At 38.7% G+C, this 17167-nt stretch overlaps 1 protein-coding gene across 1 annotated transcript; it reads left to right on the forward strand.

Moving 5' to 3' along the window:
• Positions 1-846: 846 nt before the first annotated feature.
• LOC113307827 lies at positions 847-3333 on the forward strand. Its single transcript, XM_026556284.1, has 2 exons — positions 847-1038; positions 1477-3333. Exons 1-2 carry the CDS (start codon positions 1009-1011, stop codon positions 1918-1920), a joined length of 474 nt encoding a protein of 157 aa, XP_026412069.1. The 5' UTR covers positions 847-1008; the 3' UTR covers positions 1921-3333.
• Positions 3334-17167: the final 13834 nt, after the last annotated feature.

Consider the following 17167-nt stretch of genomic DNA (forward strand, 5'->3'; position numbering starts at 1 on the left):
TCAGGTTGGTCTTGTGATTGTCAGGCTCTCTTCAGTAATAGTACTTTGTTGTGGTCTAAACTTTTCCGAATTCCCAGTCCCCCTCAGGTCTGAGTTATGTAAATTTGTCCCACCTCATATGATGAAGTTTTTTAATCGACCCATCATGGCCCCAGAAAAAATTCCCAGTTATCTTTTCTACTTCCTTGTGAACATGCGTCGATAGTAGTTTTGTCTGCATAATGTGATTTGCGGCGGGATGAGTGAGCTTTTAATGAGTATTACCTTCCAGCTTGATTGAGGCATCTCGTTTTCCATCTTTTTGCTTTGCGGACCATTTTCTGTAAGAACGCGATAAATATATGTACTGATAATCTCCCATTTTTAATGTAGACTCCCATATATAATGACGATGTTGATATAGCCTGCACGTTGAAGACGCATTGAATTTCTCCGATCGAAGTTGCATCGGGTCGTGGATGATAAATTATGATGGATTTGCTTGTGTTAATGTAGGATTATGATATCTTTTTTAGTATTTTATTTTTACTTTAAAACGTATTTTTATTATTGGATAATAAAGAGTATTATTACAAGGGAGTCGAGTAGATAGGGGACCAATTATGTCGCAAAAAAGTAAACTAATTCTACCTTTCTTGTCAAATTCTACAATATTACTTCACCGGGGTTCGAACCTGAGACCTGCGGAAACACATCAAACCTTTTACGTGCTGAGCCTTATTTTTATTTATTTTTCCTTATTTCCGCAAGAATTTGGAAACCGCCTTCTAAAAATACGACATATCGAACTTCAAACGCGCAGCCGTTCGATGAACTTGTTTCCTAACCCTGGTCGAATCCCGTTTTAGAACATCGAGTTTGCTCAATAAGTAGCCTTCTCGAGTTCAAAGCGATACACATTCACCTTTATTCTTCCTCTCTCTCTCTGCGCAATTTGAACCGTGTTTTTCTCCTCGGAAATTCCTTCTGGTAGAATTAGGGTTGCATCTATCATTCTGTTAAACAGACATGGATATGGATTTATCTGAGAATCAACATGTAAGTTATCTTTGATCCTTGTTTTGATCTGATCGTACATATATAGAGAAATTGTATGATTTTATTTTTCGATTGTTTGATCCGATCAATTTTGATATTGTTGTATAGAGATACTTGTATAATCTTCTTTTTTAATAGTGGATTTTGGCTGATTTTGTTTTTTTAATATCTGGTATTCTGGTTCATACATATCCTAGATAAAAGTTTGTTATAAGCCTTTCGCTAGTTTTGGACAGGGTTTTGGTTCGGTCTCATGTGAATGCTGTTTGCATCAAAATTTCCTTGGAAAATTGGTCCATCTGAAATTGAATTTCTTAGTTTTGGATTTCTTGTTACCTTATCTTCTTACCTTGACTGTTATGCATTATGTTCAATTGTTTTAATAATTGTGTACTTGCATAGCAAAATTTGTTCTCACCTTGAGGTACATTGTTGCAGATGATTTTTCAACCACTTTCAGCTGACCAAATTGCTATCAACGAGAAGAAAATGAACATGACTTTGGATGATATTATCAAGATCTCCAGAAAAACTGCTGGTTCTGACCCCAGAAAACCAAGGCCATACAAAAGGAAGAACGGTCCAGCCGTTGGTGGGAATAATTTATCGAGTTTGTGGGAATCTAAATTATCTATGAAACTGAACAGAAGGGAGAATTTTCCAACTGCTGGTGCTCCTTTTGGGAGGAATTCTACAAGTGTTTGGAGTCGTTTGAAGGTTTCTAATCCTTCTGTCAGACAGGGTTTGCCCTCTCAAAGATATCTAAACCTCCAAGACAACCAGTATATCGTAAGGGCGTTTGCCACTAATGTGCAACCAGCTACAACTCGTACCAGGCCTCTATCTCGCAACAAGATGCCTAATTTTAGAAACTCAAGGTAAATCGTGGCTTCCTAGTTCCTTCTTATCACATCAGAAGTGTCTCCAGCTTATTTAAGGAGCTTTTTTCGACTATAAGTGTTCGAGTTTGGGTCTTTCTCCCATCCAGTGTAGGGTTCCTGCATTTGTTGCTCTTTTTACCAAGGAGAAACAACTAGTTACACTCACGATTATACTTCGCACTGAAGTATGATATCTTAGGCGGGAAGATATTGGTCACTCTGCTTATGAAAAAGTTAATCTGGGTTTGAGAATTTGTGATGAACTGGCTGGGCTGCTTGCACTAATAGTATTTCATTTTAAGGTTGGATAATTTCGTAAAGTGATGATTTTGGTAATCCCCTCAGGCTTGCATTTTACCACGATGATTATTAGTTATATGGTTCGGAAGGTGACCAAGTTAACGAGTCCGGCTTTCTGGTTTCTGCATTGCTCAGCTTTTCTATGTAATTTATTTCAACTGCCTGCCTTGTTGTGTCCTGAAGCAGTGAGACACCATTCCTAAATGGACCCTGGGTTCACAATTTGCTACACTGCAAAGGGTATAAGTCTTTTTATGTTCTTAAGCAGCTGTGTGTACAAAGGAGGCCATTTAAGACTGGAATATTATCACTCTTAACATGGTTGGGTTGAATTGATGAATGCACTGATGAAAGTTGAGATTTGATCGATGATTTTTATCAGCAATAGTGGTAGTCGGGTAGAAGTATGAGATTAGCTTTGTATATTTCTGTTGTAATTTTCATCAGTAATAGTGGTAGGTAGTCGGGTAGAATGAGATTAGCTTTGTATCTTTTCTGTTGTAATTCGCATGTTGAGATCTCGTTTCTACTCTGGATACGAATTGTTGCATGGTGACGGGGTTTTTACAGAAACAGATGAATTGGGCAAGCATAATGGAATCTACTTCTGCAATATGTTTAAAATGGTTCAGCAACTCTGCTTCAAGTTCAAAGTGATATCCCCCAAGGCATTTGAACTTCGTAAGACTTACTTTTCAATTATTCTTTGTGACGCTTGCTGGATCCAGGGCTGGGATTACACCTGTTCAGAAAAGAAGATTTGCTGAAAAGAAGCAGAAATGGATGAAATGGCAGAAGCAGGGTTACAACGCTCAGAAATTCGGCGCATTTTGTGCTTATGACAATGCAAGGAAGAAGGTCGTGCCTCATTCCATGGAATATTACGAGTACTGAAGTTGGTGGCGGGGCTACAAAAATTCATCTTCTACAGCATGACACCATCTGGTGAATCACTCAACAGCCAGACTAGATGTAAAACAAGAAAAAAAAAAGAACTTCATAGAGTAGTTTTGCTAGATTCGTTTAATATGTTCGAATTCTATTTGCAGTCTCATTTCTTGCGTAAAATTCGTTTAATACTTCAACGTATATAAAATTCCAGAAATTCAGATCACTATTATGTGGTGTACTTTTCCTTAGCTCATCTCTGAAATCAAGATCTTCAACAGTCCACCCACAAACAGTGGCGGATTTTCAGTAATATCACCCACAAACAGTGGCGGATTTTCAGCAATATCACCCATAAACAGTGGCGGAGCCAGCATGCACGCTAAAGTCTAAACCATTCACTGGAATTCTTAAGAGCTTGTGATGCCAGTTGTTTTTCTTGCTTGAATGTAATTAGGAGAATTTAGTTGGTTTAATGGAATGTGATCTTTACTTGAATATTGGAAATAAAAATCTTTCTAAACCAACCATGGATTTGACTAACAAGGAATGAGGTTTTGAAATAGCTATGGAGATGACTTTTGTACTGAAAAAGCAGAACTAGTAATTTTTGTTGGAATTTCAGCTTCATAACCATCATTTAATTCACTTAAACACGATTATACAAATTCCCATATACTGAAATATATTATTCTAGCATTCTCATATTCTACAATCTAGAAAACACACACACACATATATATATATATACAACTACTACTAATCCATCCCAGAAACTAGAATTAATCATGTTATTAGTTCTGATTTGGATACAACATGAATATGACTATATCAAAAGTACAATCACTAAAAGGTCATTTCTGAATTAGGCAACATGAATAAGAGCTACATGACAACATATTACACATCAATATATATGTTATATAGAAAGAAATAAAAGCATATCAAAACTAAATAAGGTTTAGTGACTTAGCTTCTACTTCCATTTCCTCTTGCTTAGAGATGGAGTAAAACCAGATTTTTTCTTTTATTGCAAAAAGGCTAGAAGAGGGCCTAGTCATCATCCAATTAGTAGATGTTTATCATCCAACATGTCCATCATTAGTTGGATGACACCTCACTAGGTGAGTCATGCTTAGTTAACATGACACCTAAGCAACATTATGCTAATCTTAATTCCTTGTTTAACTCTAATCATTCCTTAATCCATCATATACTTAGTCCATATTAGATTAAAACTAAACCTAGATTAACTTAAGCTAAGCCTAATTTGTTGCTAAATCAACATAAAGTCTAACATCTCCCACTTTGGTTAGCAATAAATTCTTCACCAGAAAATGCAGGCTTAAGATAATGTACGCTAGCATTTGACAATGAAGACCTACACACCATTTAGAAGATGTATACGCCGTTTCCATAATCAGAAAAACTAAGACGTACAACAATCATAAGCTTAACTTTATGCATTCAACCGATCTTTACAACAAAAAAACCTTAAACATCAGATATGGAAGATTCTAAACGATATCTGAAAGGACATCAAACTGAGATCATTATATCTCATTCTTGAGATTTTCCCATGATCTCAAAAGATCTGCCAATGTCTCATTTAAGAGACTTCTTTATCTTTATTATTACAACTGAGATTCTATCTCTTTTCGAGAACTTCTTTGTATTTTATTCAAATGACTTCTTTTGTCTCGAAATAATCATTTATCTTTGTTAAGAGCTTTCAACAAGTTCCTTACGATCTCAACTGAGATCTGTTAATGCCTCCAGTAAGAGGCTACAACAAGTTCTTTATGATCTCAACAGAGATCTGCCAATGTCTCTGTTAAGAGACTACCGCAAGTTCTTTATGATCTCAACAAACTTGTACACCAATATCTCGATTGAAAGACTACGACAAAAGAGATCTGCTAATGTCTCCAGTAAGAGACTACAATAAGTTCTTATGATCTCAACTGAGATATGCCAATGTCTCATTTAAGAGACTACCGCAAGCTGTCTCCGAAGAGACTTTCTGTGTTCAATATGAGTTGTGTCGACTTCTTGTGCTTAATATGGGCTATGTCGACTTTCTGTAGTGTTCTCAATAAAATATAAACAAGAATAAGTGTTAAATGATAAGAAAACAAAAAACTACCACACTCCCACTGTTCTTTAGAATTCCGCAATCGTTCATATTTTATCATTCTTTGTTCAGATAGTATGAATTGCTTATAACAACAACAACTATCTCTGTTTTAGATGATATGAACTACTTGTTAAGGTAGCCGTCATGTCTTTCGGAAGATGGCCCTGTTACAACATTTGGAGTATAAAATCATACACATTTATAAGTTTAGAAAAATTCATTACCATCAGAAATTTTCCTTGGGTAAACCTGTGATACATGAATCTGAAATTGCCAAGTAAAAACTTTTACACATGGAAAAATAATGTATGAAGTATGACTCATTTCAAATATTATGTCAGTATGAATTACCTTTGGGTAAATTCACACTAAAATATCTGAAATGAATCGCCATCAAACCACAATATACATGCTTATTGTTACTCAAACATCTATACATACAAACGAAACATATAGCTCATTAATAAGCAAACATAAACATCCTAAACTCGGAACAAGACTCGATATCATCGCAACTTACCTTTGGGGAAAAATACGGCATACATGATTCTCACACAAGTTTAAGATTAACATCTCATACCAAGTAACCAACAAAACCATTAAGACCTTTGGGTCCAACAGAAAAGTTGTCACTATTTGAGACGGAATTCATTCAAGACTTTATAAGCATAAACCACCTTTGGGTGAATTCGTACTCATAAATTCCAAAATGAATCACAACCAAACCACAACAACCACATATTTATTCTCATTATGCACTTTCATTACTCTCAAAGCATCACTTTGGCAATACTTGTCGAGTAATAAAAGGTGCAGATTGTTTACAATTACAATTTTCAGAAAACTGAAAATCAAACGCCATAGATACAAAGAACTAGTACACTATGAAGTTCAAATCCGCACTGGAAAGGAGAACATACCTTGAACGTGATTGTATAGGAAATACCTTTGAAGTTGAGAAAAGCACAGTGAGAAGGTTCTTCAACAGCTAATCAACTTGTCCATGTAAGTGCTCAACCTCCACAACGTAGCAGTAAAGTGTAAACCAATAACTCCAATTTCTTTCAGTATTGAAGTGTTGTGAATCACCTCAATTTGTAATCCCAATTGTTGAACTGGAACTACCAGATCACATGTATGTGATGTAGCGTACAACTTTTCCAGTGAAAAGAGGTCATTAAATGACAGACCATCACCAAGTGCACTTCGTAAACATGAGCCGTGCATTTACAAAATTGCTGCATGTTGATATCTAGCAGAAGGTAATACACCAGGAGTAATCACACTCCCAACAACTATCCCTTGCCAACAGATAAAAAATGTTGACCCCGTCTGTTGCTATGTGTAGAACAACTCCAAACATCAAATTCGGTTGAACTTGCTAGCTAACCAGCCATATGAACCATCACACACCAAACATTTTATGTAATCAAGAAACTGCCTCCCACTGAATATTCTTTGTGGATAGTTGATGCTTTGACAGAGCAGCAATATTTTGGCGGCCAATTCGGAACTCCGCAAGAGGCAATTAGCAATACCTGCTCAACCCGAAAGTAGCTTTCATAGATCTCATATAGAGTGCACTCCCGGATCGATACGCCTGACCATGGTAATGCAAGTGCAAAACCATGCTTCAAGTAATACTCTAACCAACTCTCTCCAACTGATGTGCAGCCTCCCACTACTTAAAGTGTGCATTACGAGACTGCTAATCATGAGCAGGAGAAGCTTCCCTCGATTCTGATTACACATTTGCTACTGAATCTTCAATCTCAAACCAAACAGGAGGTACCAGAGCATAATTTCTCAACCTGTAAATAGATCATCTGATGATGCCTCCACAAACACCAATACACCAGCTTATTCAAAACTGTCCACCAAAAGGTACAATAAATGTAACTTCTGCGGACTACACTTGTCAGGTCGAGAAAACCAGACAGACTTCAGTTCTCTCCATGAATGAACATGTTTAACTTGTATGTTACGTTTGAAGCAGCTTGGAAGCATACTAGGCATACTTGTATTTTACCCGAGTATGATGGACCAATCTACTCTGTCAAATGACCGTCTCCTAATCCATAAAAAGAAGCAAATCGAGCCCATCACATTCCATACACATAATATGCTAATTCTGCCAATCATTCCTTAACAGTGTGATAGGTATTGTAAAACACCTAATTTTATATCTAGTATTTATGCTTTCTTTGCTATTATCTTTGTGAATTGCATCTCTTATGTTTAGTTTGAGTTATTAGGTGCAATGGAGTCCTTTTGAACAAAAGAAGGAGAAATCGTACATTTGGAACGTAAAAGGCAAAAATGTCATTTCACGGCGAGTGATACTAGGAGCGGGCTAAGGTTGCACAATGGAGGAGAAAGGAGACAACCACTGCGGCTTAGTCTAACGAAGCAAGGGGCAGACCTTGGTGGCCCCTATATAATGAGAGGATGTCTAGAGAAATTATTGGTTGGCCCTTATCTGCCTCACCTGGGTAGCTGTATCACTTTCATTTCCTGCACAACCCTAAAAATCAGAGAAAATGATTTCTCAATCATTATCCCTAATTCAGAGAAGAAAAGCAATAACTGAGAGACTAGATTGAGAGAAATTCGGAGAAAGGGAGAGATAAATTAACAGAGAGGAACTTGGAGAAGAGAATCAAGATAACTGGGTTGCTGTTGAATGAAAATCAATGGAGAAGACAAAGAAGATCGAGTAACTGAAGTTGGTACTGATTCAAAATGAGATTTGGATCAGAAATTGTGAAGAACTCGATGAGTATTGCTGGGTTTGACTGAGATTTGATGAGTGGAAGATATGGGCGTTCGAGTATGCTACTGTAATGAAGAAATCTGGGTTTTAACAGAAACTGGGGTTGGGTTATGAATGAATTGGATTGTTACAGCGAGATGGTTGTGTCTGAGGTCGAAATTGAAGATTAGAAGAAGTAATCTGAGATGGGTTTTGGTGGATTCATGAAGCTAAGAAGACTACAAGGGTTTTGAGTTCTGATGTCATCAATTAGGTGTTTTAGGATTCAAGTGAACTCAGAAGATTGAACTGAGTCCGAGAAGAATGAGAAATTGGCAACTGTAATCTCAAATTTCAGGTAAATGGTGTTGGAACTCTTGATGTGGTATTGCTGTGATTGGAGATTTGGCTACTCTGCATACTAAGAATGGTTGGAATTGGTCACTGCAACAACAAATGACAATGAAGGCAGTCTTGGGTTTGTTCTGGTGGATTGAGGAATTGGTACTGCAAATGGAGATAGAGATGGAGCTGAACTGGTGGTTTTGAAGTTATTGCAGCTGAGAAGTCAGATGAATGCAGGAATGGTTCGAGTTTGTGCTGCATATGATGTTGCAGTCAATGACAATGGAGCTTTTGAAGTATATCTGAGCTGAGTTGAAGCAGGTGGAAGAATATGGTGATGCTTTGTGTTGGTTCAATGGATTGGATATGGAGATAATGCTGTTGGTTGTGCTGTTGGCTTGAGGCGCAGGTGTATGTTGCTGCTGTATGGGATTTGGAGCTGAGAAGTCAAGGTGTTGTGCATTTGTGGGGTTATGCTCTGTGTTTCTAGAGAGTGGAAATTGGTGGTGAAGTGGCTTATTGATGATCAACTAGATGTATGTTAGGAGTTGATATTGCAGGTACTGGTACAGCTGCAGAAAGTCAGGGACGATATGGAGTTAACTGAGTGGTTGTTGGCAGTGAAAGGGTTGGCTTTATTGCAGTTCAAGCAGGTTATGCACTTGCAGGTGGAGTTATAGTCAGATGAGTAATGATGGTGCTGCTGCCATGTATGACTGAGCTGCAGTAGGGGATGCAGGTAGAGTGGTATGCAGGTAGAGTGGTATGCAGGTGATGGTACTGTATGGTAGCATCTGGGATTGACAGTTGAACATGGTATTGTTGCATGTTCATCATGTGTGAATGGTTTGAATAAACTGAATGTGCAGAGAGTTCAAAGTATAAGGAAATCAGTAAAGCTGGTGTTTACTGATTGAAATTGGGATGGACTTGAAGGAGATGCTGTGACTGAAATGAAGCTGAGATGATGTTCAGTGTTATTTGATTGTGCTGGAAATGGGTACTGTGTAACTCACTATGCATCTGGGAGCTGAATTGTTGGTGGTGATTGTTGGTTTTTGCAACAGGCTGAAGTTGCAGTTGAGTTGCAGTTGGACATGAATGGTTGCAGCTATATGTATTTGGAGCTTAATCTGAGCTGATGGTGATGAATTGGCCACAGGGTTGCAATGAAGTTACACAATGGATCTGAGATGCTGCAGGTTGAATATGGTGTTGATGTTGGAGTTCAGCTGGTGGTGTGTCACTTGATGCTAAGATTGTAGAATAACATCTGGAATTGAAGCTGCAGGTAGTGGAAGTGATGTTGTAATGCAGGAACGGAGAGCTAGATACTGAGATTGGGAAGATATGAAGCTGCTGAAGCACAATGATTGTGCAACAGAACTTAGGCCAGTGCAATGGCTAAGGCCAAAACTTTCTCAGCTAATTCAGCTTAGTCAGGCTAGTTAGACGCTGACTCGTTCTGACTCAGTGAATTTGACTGATTGACTCGGTTTGACTCAGTTGACCCGACGAGTTAACTCGTTGACCGATGACCGTGGTGGACTTTGCCGGTCACCTGAGATGTTTTCCGGCCGCTCCTCCGGCCATCTTACCAGTTTCTGGCGACCTCATTTTGGACATATTTTCTACATGGGTGTTCTCACATATGGGCTTGGTGGACATTTTTGTATTGGGATTTGGGCTTTGAAGACCTAGTTTTGAAAAGAGGAAAAGCTACAAAAAGAAAAAGTTTTTATTCTTTGGATCACGTATTATTTTCTACTTGGAGTTTTGGAGAGCGGCGATTCTACTAGGATTCGCTTTCGTTTATTTTTCATCTTAAATTCATTATTGATTATGATTATGATGAACTCAAAAGCTATGAGTAGCTAAATACTATTATTGGTTATGGGATAAAGTGGATTTCACAAATGATATTTGATTCAATGAATTAGTTTTGTCTCAACTTTATTGTTTATGATTCATGGTTTATATTGTGATATGATTTGAGTGCTAGTTTGGTTGAGTCCAGAATCAATTAGATTAGTCTTCATCTCTATTGCTAGATTAGGGTTTTCAGTACGAAAAAGTTGTTTATCCCTGATTCTAAGTAGCATAATTGTGGGTAGTGCTTGTAGTGATATATCCTACTAGTCACAAGTAAATCATAACCTTGGTTAAATCGAATTAGTGATTTTACACGTTTGATTGCCTTGATTAGTCTTATTCCATAGAACTTAATGCTTTTAGGGAGTTAAACTTAATTGTGCTTTTACACTTTAGGTTGCTTTCTAGGAAGAATTCACATATGCATCTTTTAACGTGGTTGTGATGAAATCAGGGAATTAGCGGGATATACTTGCGGTCAAGGTATCCTAGGACTTTTAATAAATGAGAGATTAAAATATCAATTCTAGTCATTGATGAAAATACATGTTTGTGAATGATACTATCCCGTGACCAATATCTTCCTCTTATTGATTATTTTCATATTTTATTGCTTTCAATTATTTTTATTGTTTTGCTAAAACAAAAATCTCCCCCCTAGGTTATCAAGAAACTGAATTTTATAACAACAAAAGCCTCCCTGTGGGAACGAACTCTTTCTTACCACGTACTTCATTTATATTAGTAGAGTGAGAAAGTGAAATTATTTTTGACGCATACGACAGCGATTAAAATTTTGGCGCCGTTGTCGGGGAGGCATACTGCTTATTATTAAGTTTTTAGTTTCTTATCATCATTTTTGCTTTCATATTTGCTTTTTGTTTTCTTGTCTTGTTTCTCACTTGTTTGCGAGAATTGTTTTCAGGTACCTAATCCCTGGCTTCTAAAGATTGTAACTATCCAAGGTGCGGGATAGCTACTCGAAGAGGCACAATACTCCAACCAAGTCAAGACACGACGGAAGAACAAGAGTTATAAGTGGAAGAAGAGTTACAACTAGAAGAAGAACAAGAGGTTCCATTCGTAGAAGATCCACTAGTTGAAGAAGGAGAAGAAGAAGCAATGGGTGATGCAAATCGTACACTCAAGGACTTGGCTTCTCATAGGCTTGATGCACAACGGTGGTGTATTCAAACAAACTCAACCTTCAAGATCAAACCGGGGTTGATTAGAGAGTTACCGAAGTTTCATGGCATAGCGAATGAGGATCCAAACAAGCATCTCATGGATTTACATACCATAGTCACGGCCATGCTACCACCGGAAACTAATGTCGATGGTGCAATGTTGAAAGCTTTTTCATTCTCTTTGGCTTTCCTTTCTTTGATTTTGCAATATGAAAAGAACAAACGCACAATAAAGCTCTTTTCGGCTTGCCGGGACAGACATGCAAAATGATTACAACCACATTGACTGGCCTCATCGATACTCCTCGCCTTCTAATGCATTTTTCTTTTAGAAGCTGGTCACTAAAGTTCTTGGTTGCGGGCCTGGGGCCTCTAAAGACCCGATGTGATCTCTAGACTAGATTCCTCCCTTTGCCTTACCCTGGATTTCCTTTCCTATATGCTTTTCCGCCCGATGGATGGATGAAAGAACTATGCTACTAGGTATACTTATTCAATGGATGAGACTTCCCAATGGAAGAAGCCGATTTCGTAGACAAGTGTCTGTCTGCCCAAAGGAACTCTGCCCTCTCGTCACGCTTGCACCCTTTTTCCCTCTGATCACTTGGTCAGTACCAATCCTAAGACCAAATGCTATCTCAAAGGAGTACATGCTGGTGCTCTAACACGGACGTCCTAGCCAAATCATGTCCCTGAAGGCTATCCTAATTTCGGCCTCTCCCTCAAAGAGGAGCTGCCTGAAAGTATACTAGTCAAGTCAGGGAGGTCTAAGTGTTGATTGAGCCATCCCATGCTTTAAAACTTTAGGATGATACTTAGTGCAGTGATCTGGGAAAGCAACTTTGGACTAGGTGCTAAGTAATCTTGATGTACCCGGGTACCCTTTATGATGGCATATGCCAGGTCACATTCTTTTCCTAGAAGCATTTGGCACCAACAGCCCCCACTAATCTGTCTTGCTTTCAATAATCCCTTTCTCTAGATGTAGGCCGATGAGCAGTGAAAGAGGATATTCCATTGAAATGATTTGACTTGTAAACTGCCTGTCTAGCCGACCTTTGAGGGGATATAATTTTTTTTTAAGATCTAACTTACCTAGATGATCTAGCCACTGGCCTTACTCTTCTAATTGATTTAACGTCCCCGTTGAAGTGATCAAAGAGCTTCGAGCGAGCATTGACAGGCAAAAGTCAGGGTTATTGGTTTATCCCGCAAGTTCGAGACTCTCAGTTGAGGAGGATCGTAGCCAGCTTACTTGACCCTTTACACATCTGGTAGATTTAAGCGCTCTTACAGGGCATTGGAATAACCGATCTATGGCACCTTTGAAAGTCCTATGTTCAGCAGTAATAACGGAAGCGTAGAAAGGAAAAGCTCTACAATATTGTATTATTTATTTGATATGAATAGTTGAAGTGGATTCCATCCGGGAGTGTCACTACATGGAACGGGTTGAAGAAACTTTTCCTAGAGAGATATTTTCCTGCATCCAAAGCTACTCAAATTCGTAAGGAGATTTGTGGAATACAACAAAAGGACGGGGAGTCATTGTATGAATGTTGGGAACGGTATAAGAGATTGGTGGCAAGCTTCCCGCACCACCAATTTAGTGACGTGATGATAATACAATACTTCTACGAAGGTCTCCAACCAAGTGATAGATATCTTCTTGATTTAGCGGGTGGTGGAGCTCTAGTGAACAAGACGGTGGCCCAAGCTACCTAGTTGATTGAAAGTATGGATGCAAACTCGCAACAATTCTACACAAGAGTGAACCAATGGTTAGGCGAGTGCATGAAGTTACGGATTCATCATCACATCGTGATCAGAGAATGGATAATATGGAGCAAATGATGGAAAAGATGGCTGCAGTTATTTTACCTTCATATGGTGAAGATTTGGAGCAAGCTAGCGCGGTCTTTCCAAATAAGCAAAGACGGTATGATCCCTACTCCAACACTTACAATCCGGGATGGAGAGATCATCCAAATTTTAGCTATGCCAACAAGCAAGGTGTAGTCCAACAACCTACTTTCAACCGTTCGGGTGGATTTCAACCACAACAACAACAATTCCATCCGCAACAACAACAATTTCAGCAACCACAAACACAACAAGCAACTCAAAATCAAGGTTCCGATATCGATGCAAAGCTTCAAACGTTTATGCAAGGCATTTCTACCATGTTTAAAGAAAGTCAGCAAGAAACTAAGAGTGCTATCAAGGAGTTGCAGACACAAATGGGCTCCATGGCGATGGATATAAACAAATTAAAGGCACAAAATAGTTGGAAACTCCCTTCTCAACCCATTAACCCAAAAGTGGGTGTCAATGCTATTACGTTGAGAAGTGGTACACAACTTGTGCAACCCGAGGTTACTGATTCGGGAAAGGTGGAAACACCAAAGGAACCTTTTTTGGAGGAGAAGAGTGATGATTCTCCCCAAACTTCTGAGGTACCTATTCCTAACTCTAAAACTCTGGTTTCTACTTATGTTCCTCCTTTACCTTTTCCTCGCAGATTTGCAAACTCCAAGAAGGCGGAACTAGAAAAGGAGATTTTAGACGTTCTAAAGAAGATCCATGTGAACATACCACTCATTGATGCTATCAAGCAAGTTCCCAAGTATGCGAAGGTGTTGAAGGACTTGTGTACCAATAAGCAAAGGCTCAAAGGTAATGAAGTGCTAAGTGTAGGGGAGAATGCTTCGACAATCTTACAACACAAACTCCCACTAAAATGTAAGGATCCCGGTAGCTTTGACATTCCAGTCACAATTGGTAACACCACATTTAACAAATCTATGTTGGATTTAGGTGCATCCGTTAATGTTATGCCTGCATCCATGTACAATTCACTTGAGTTAGGTCCTCTTAAAAAGGCTGGAATTGTATTGCAATTATCCGATCGCTCTAATGTTTACCCAATGGGTATTGTTGAGGATGTTCTTGTGCAGGTTAATCAACTTGTATTTCCAGCTGACTTTGCATGTTAGAGATGAATGAAGGGTCACCAGACTCGTCTCTTCCATTGCTACTTGGGCGTCCCTTCATGAAAACGACGAAAACCATTATTGATGTGGACAAGGGAACGCTAACTATGGAGTTTGATGGAGAAAAAATACGTTTCAACATTTTCGAGACGATGATATATCCTAGTGATGTCCACTCTTGTTTCTCCATTGATGTTATGGATACATTGGCACAACAAGTGTTTGAATTGAATGGTGAAGATGCTTTGGAAACCGTTTTAACTACATCCATGGATAGTGGTGTAGAGTGTGTTAATGAAGTCAAGGAAGCCTTTGGTGATCTTAATTCACTATAAGGATGCCCGGAAACTCATAATATATCTTTTATTTTCTTACCATGCAGTGATGAAAAGCTTGTACCTTCCATTGTTAAATCTCCAAAGTTAGAATTGAAACCTCTTCCCGATCACCGAAAATACTTATACTTGGGTGACAAGGAAGATTTACCTGTGATTGTTTCTAACAAGCTTAGTGAATTACATGAGAAAAAACTTCTAATGGTGTTAAGGAAGTACAAGACGGCCATAGGATGGACAATTGCTGATATCAAGGGTATAAGCCCTGCCGTTTGTATGCACAAAATCCGTTTGGAGGACGATGCAAAGCCTACAAGGGATGCACAACGTCGTTTGAGACCTCCCATGATGAAACTTGTGGAAAAGGAGATACTAAAGCTTTTGCACGTGGGTGTTATCTACCCCATATCCGATAGCAAGTGGGTGAGCCCGGTACAAGTAGTACCAAAGAAATCAAGTGTGACGGTGGTGGAGAATGATAAGAATGAACTTGTCCCAACTCGTGTGCAAACCGGTTGGAGGGTTTGTATTGATTACTGGAAATTGAATGCCACCACTAGGAAGGATCATTTTCCATTGCCTTTTATTGATCAAATGCTTGAACGTTTATCTGTACACTCTTACTTGTCCTTTCGGTACTTTTGCTTATAGAAGGATGCCTTTTGGCTTGTGTAATGCTCCAGCTACCTTTCAGAGGTGTATGGTAAGTATCTTCTCAGAATATGTTGAAAACATAATCGAAGTATTTATGGATGACTTTAGTGTCTTTGGTGATTCATTTGACCTTTGTTTGCACAACTTTTCACTAATCCTTGAACGATGTGTTGAAACAAATCTTGTGCTAAATTGGGAGAAGTGCCATTTCATGGTAACTCATGGCATAGTTTTAGGCCATATAATATCTTCTAAAGGCTGGGAAATCGATAAATCTAAAATAGGCTTTATTCGTGCTTTAACCCCTCCCACTACGGTGAGGTAGATACGCTCTTTTCTTAGTCATGCATGTTTTTATCGTAGATTTATCAAAGACTTTTCCAAGATAGCATCACCACTTTGCAACTTATTGCAAAAAGATGTGGTTTTTAACTTTGATGAAAAGTGTATGGCGGAATTCAATCGTTTGAAAGAACTTTTGATTTCAACCCCTATCATTAAACCACCAGATTGGAGCAAGCCTTTTGATCTCATGTGTGATGCAAGTGACTATGCGGTTGGTGCGGTGCTTGGGCAACGTGTGGGGAAGATACCTCATGCTATTTATTATGCTTCTATAACGTTAAATGATGCCCAACGAAACTACACAACCACTGAAAAAGAGTTATTATCTATTGTTTTTGCTTTGGAAAAGTTTCGCTCTTATCTAATTGGTACAAAAGTTGTTGTCTTTTCTGATCATGCAGCACTTAGGTACTTGCTAATGAAGAAAGAAGCGAAACGGAGGCTCATACGATGGTTTTTGCTCTTGCAAGAGTTTGATATTGAAATCAAGGACAAGAAAGGAATTGAGAACACCGTTGCGGATCATTTGAGCCGTCTTGCTGTGGACAAGGAAGCTATCCCATTGCGTGAAAGTTTCCCGGATGAGCAACTATTCTCTATTGCCTTTGGAGAACCATGGTATGCTGATATTGTGAATTACTTGGTGTCTAAACAAATCCCAAAGAACTTGTCTCGTGCTAAGAGGGGCAAACTTAAGAGGTTAGGGAACCAATACATGTGGGATGATCCATACTTATGGAAACAAGGTAGTGACCAAGTATTACGAAGGTGCGTTCCCGAATCTGAATTTAATTCTATCTTGTCTTTTTGTCACTCTTATGCTTGCGGAGGACATTTTGGGAGTAAGAGAACTGCTCACAAGGTACTTGAAAGCGGTTTCTACTGGCCAACCTTGTTCAAGGATGCATATATATTTTGTACAACTTGTGATAGGTGCCAAAGAACATGCAATCTAGGTGCCCGAAATCAAATGCCACAAATTTTTATTCAATTTATTGAAGTTTTCGATGTATGGGGTATTGATTTTATGGGTCCTTTTGTCAACTCTCATGGGAATTTTTATATCTTACTTGCTGTTGATTATGTATCGAAATGGGTGGAAGCTAAGGCCACCCCAACTAATGATTCTAAAGTGGTTTCGGATTTTGTGCAAACTAATATATTTGCAAGGTTTGGAATTCCAAGGGCCATAATTAGCGATGGGGGTTCTCACTTCAAAAATAGGATTTTACAAACCTTGTTGAAGAAGTACAATGTGTCGCACAAGATTGCAACACCTTATCATCCCCAAACAAATGGACAAGCCGAGGTGTCTAACCGGGAGGTGAAATCCATTCTAGAGAAGACGGTGAATCCAACAAGGAAAGATTGGAGCATGCGACTTAATGATGCTTTGTGGGCTTATAGAACCGCATATAATACACCTATCGGGATGTCTCC

The sequence above is a fragment of the Papaver somniferum genome, chromosome 9, assembly GCF_003573695.1.
Source record: "Papaver somniferum cultivar HN1 chromosome 9, ASM357369v1, whole genome shotgun sequence".
Lineage (NCBI taxonomy): Eukaryota > Viridiplantae > Streptophyta > Magnoliopsida > Ranunculales > Papaveraceae > Papaver > Papaver somniferum.

Coding starts and splice junctions, on each gene's coding strand:
- LOC113307827 (XM_026556284.1), top strand. CDS start 1,009: ATGGATATGGATTTATCTGAGAATCAACAT. Junction 1,039..1,476: donor ATTTATCTGAGAATCAACAT/GTAAGTTATCTT, acceptor ACATTGTTGCAG/ATGATTTTTCAACCACTTTC.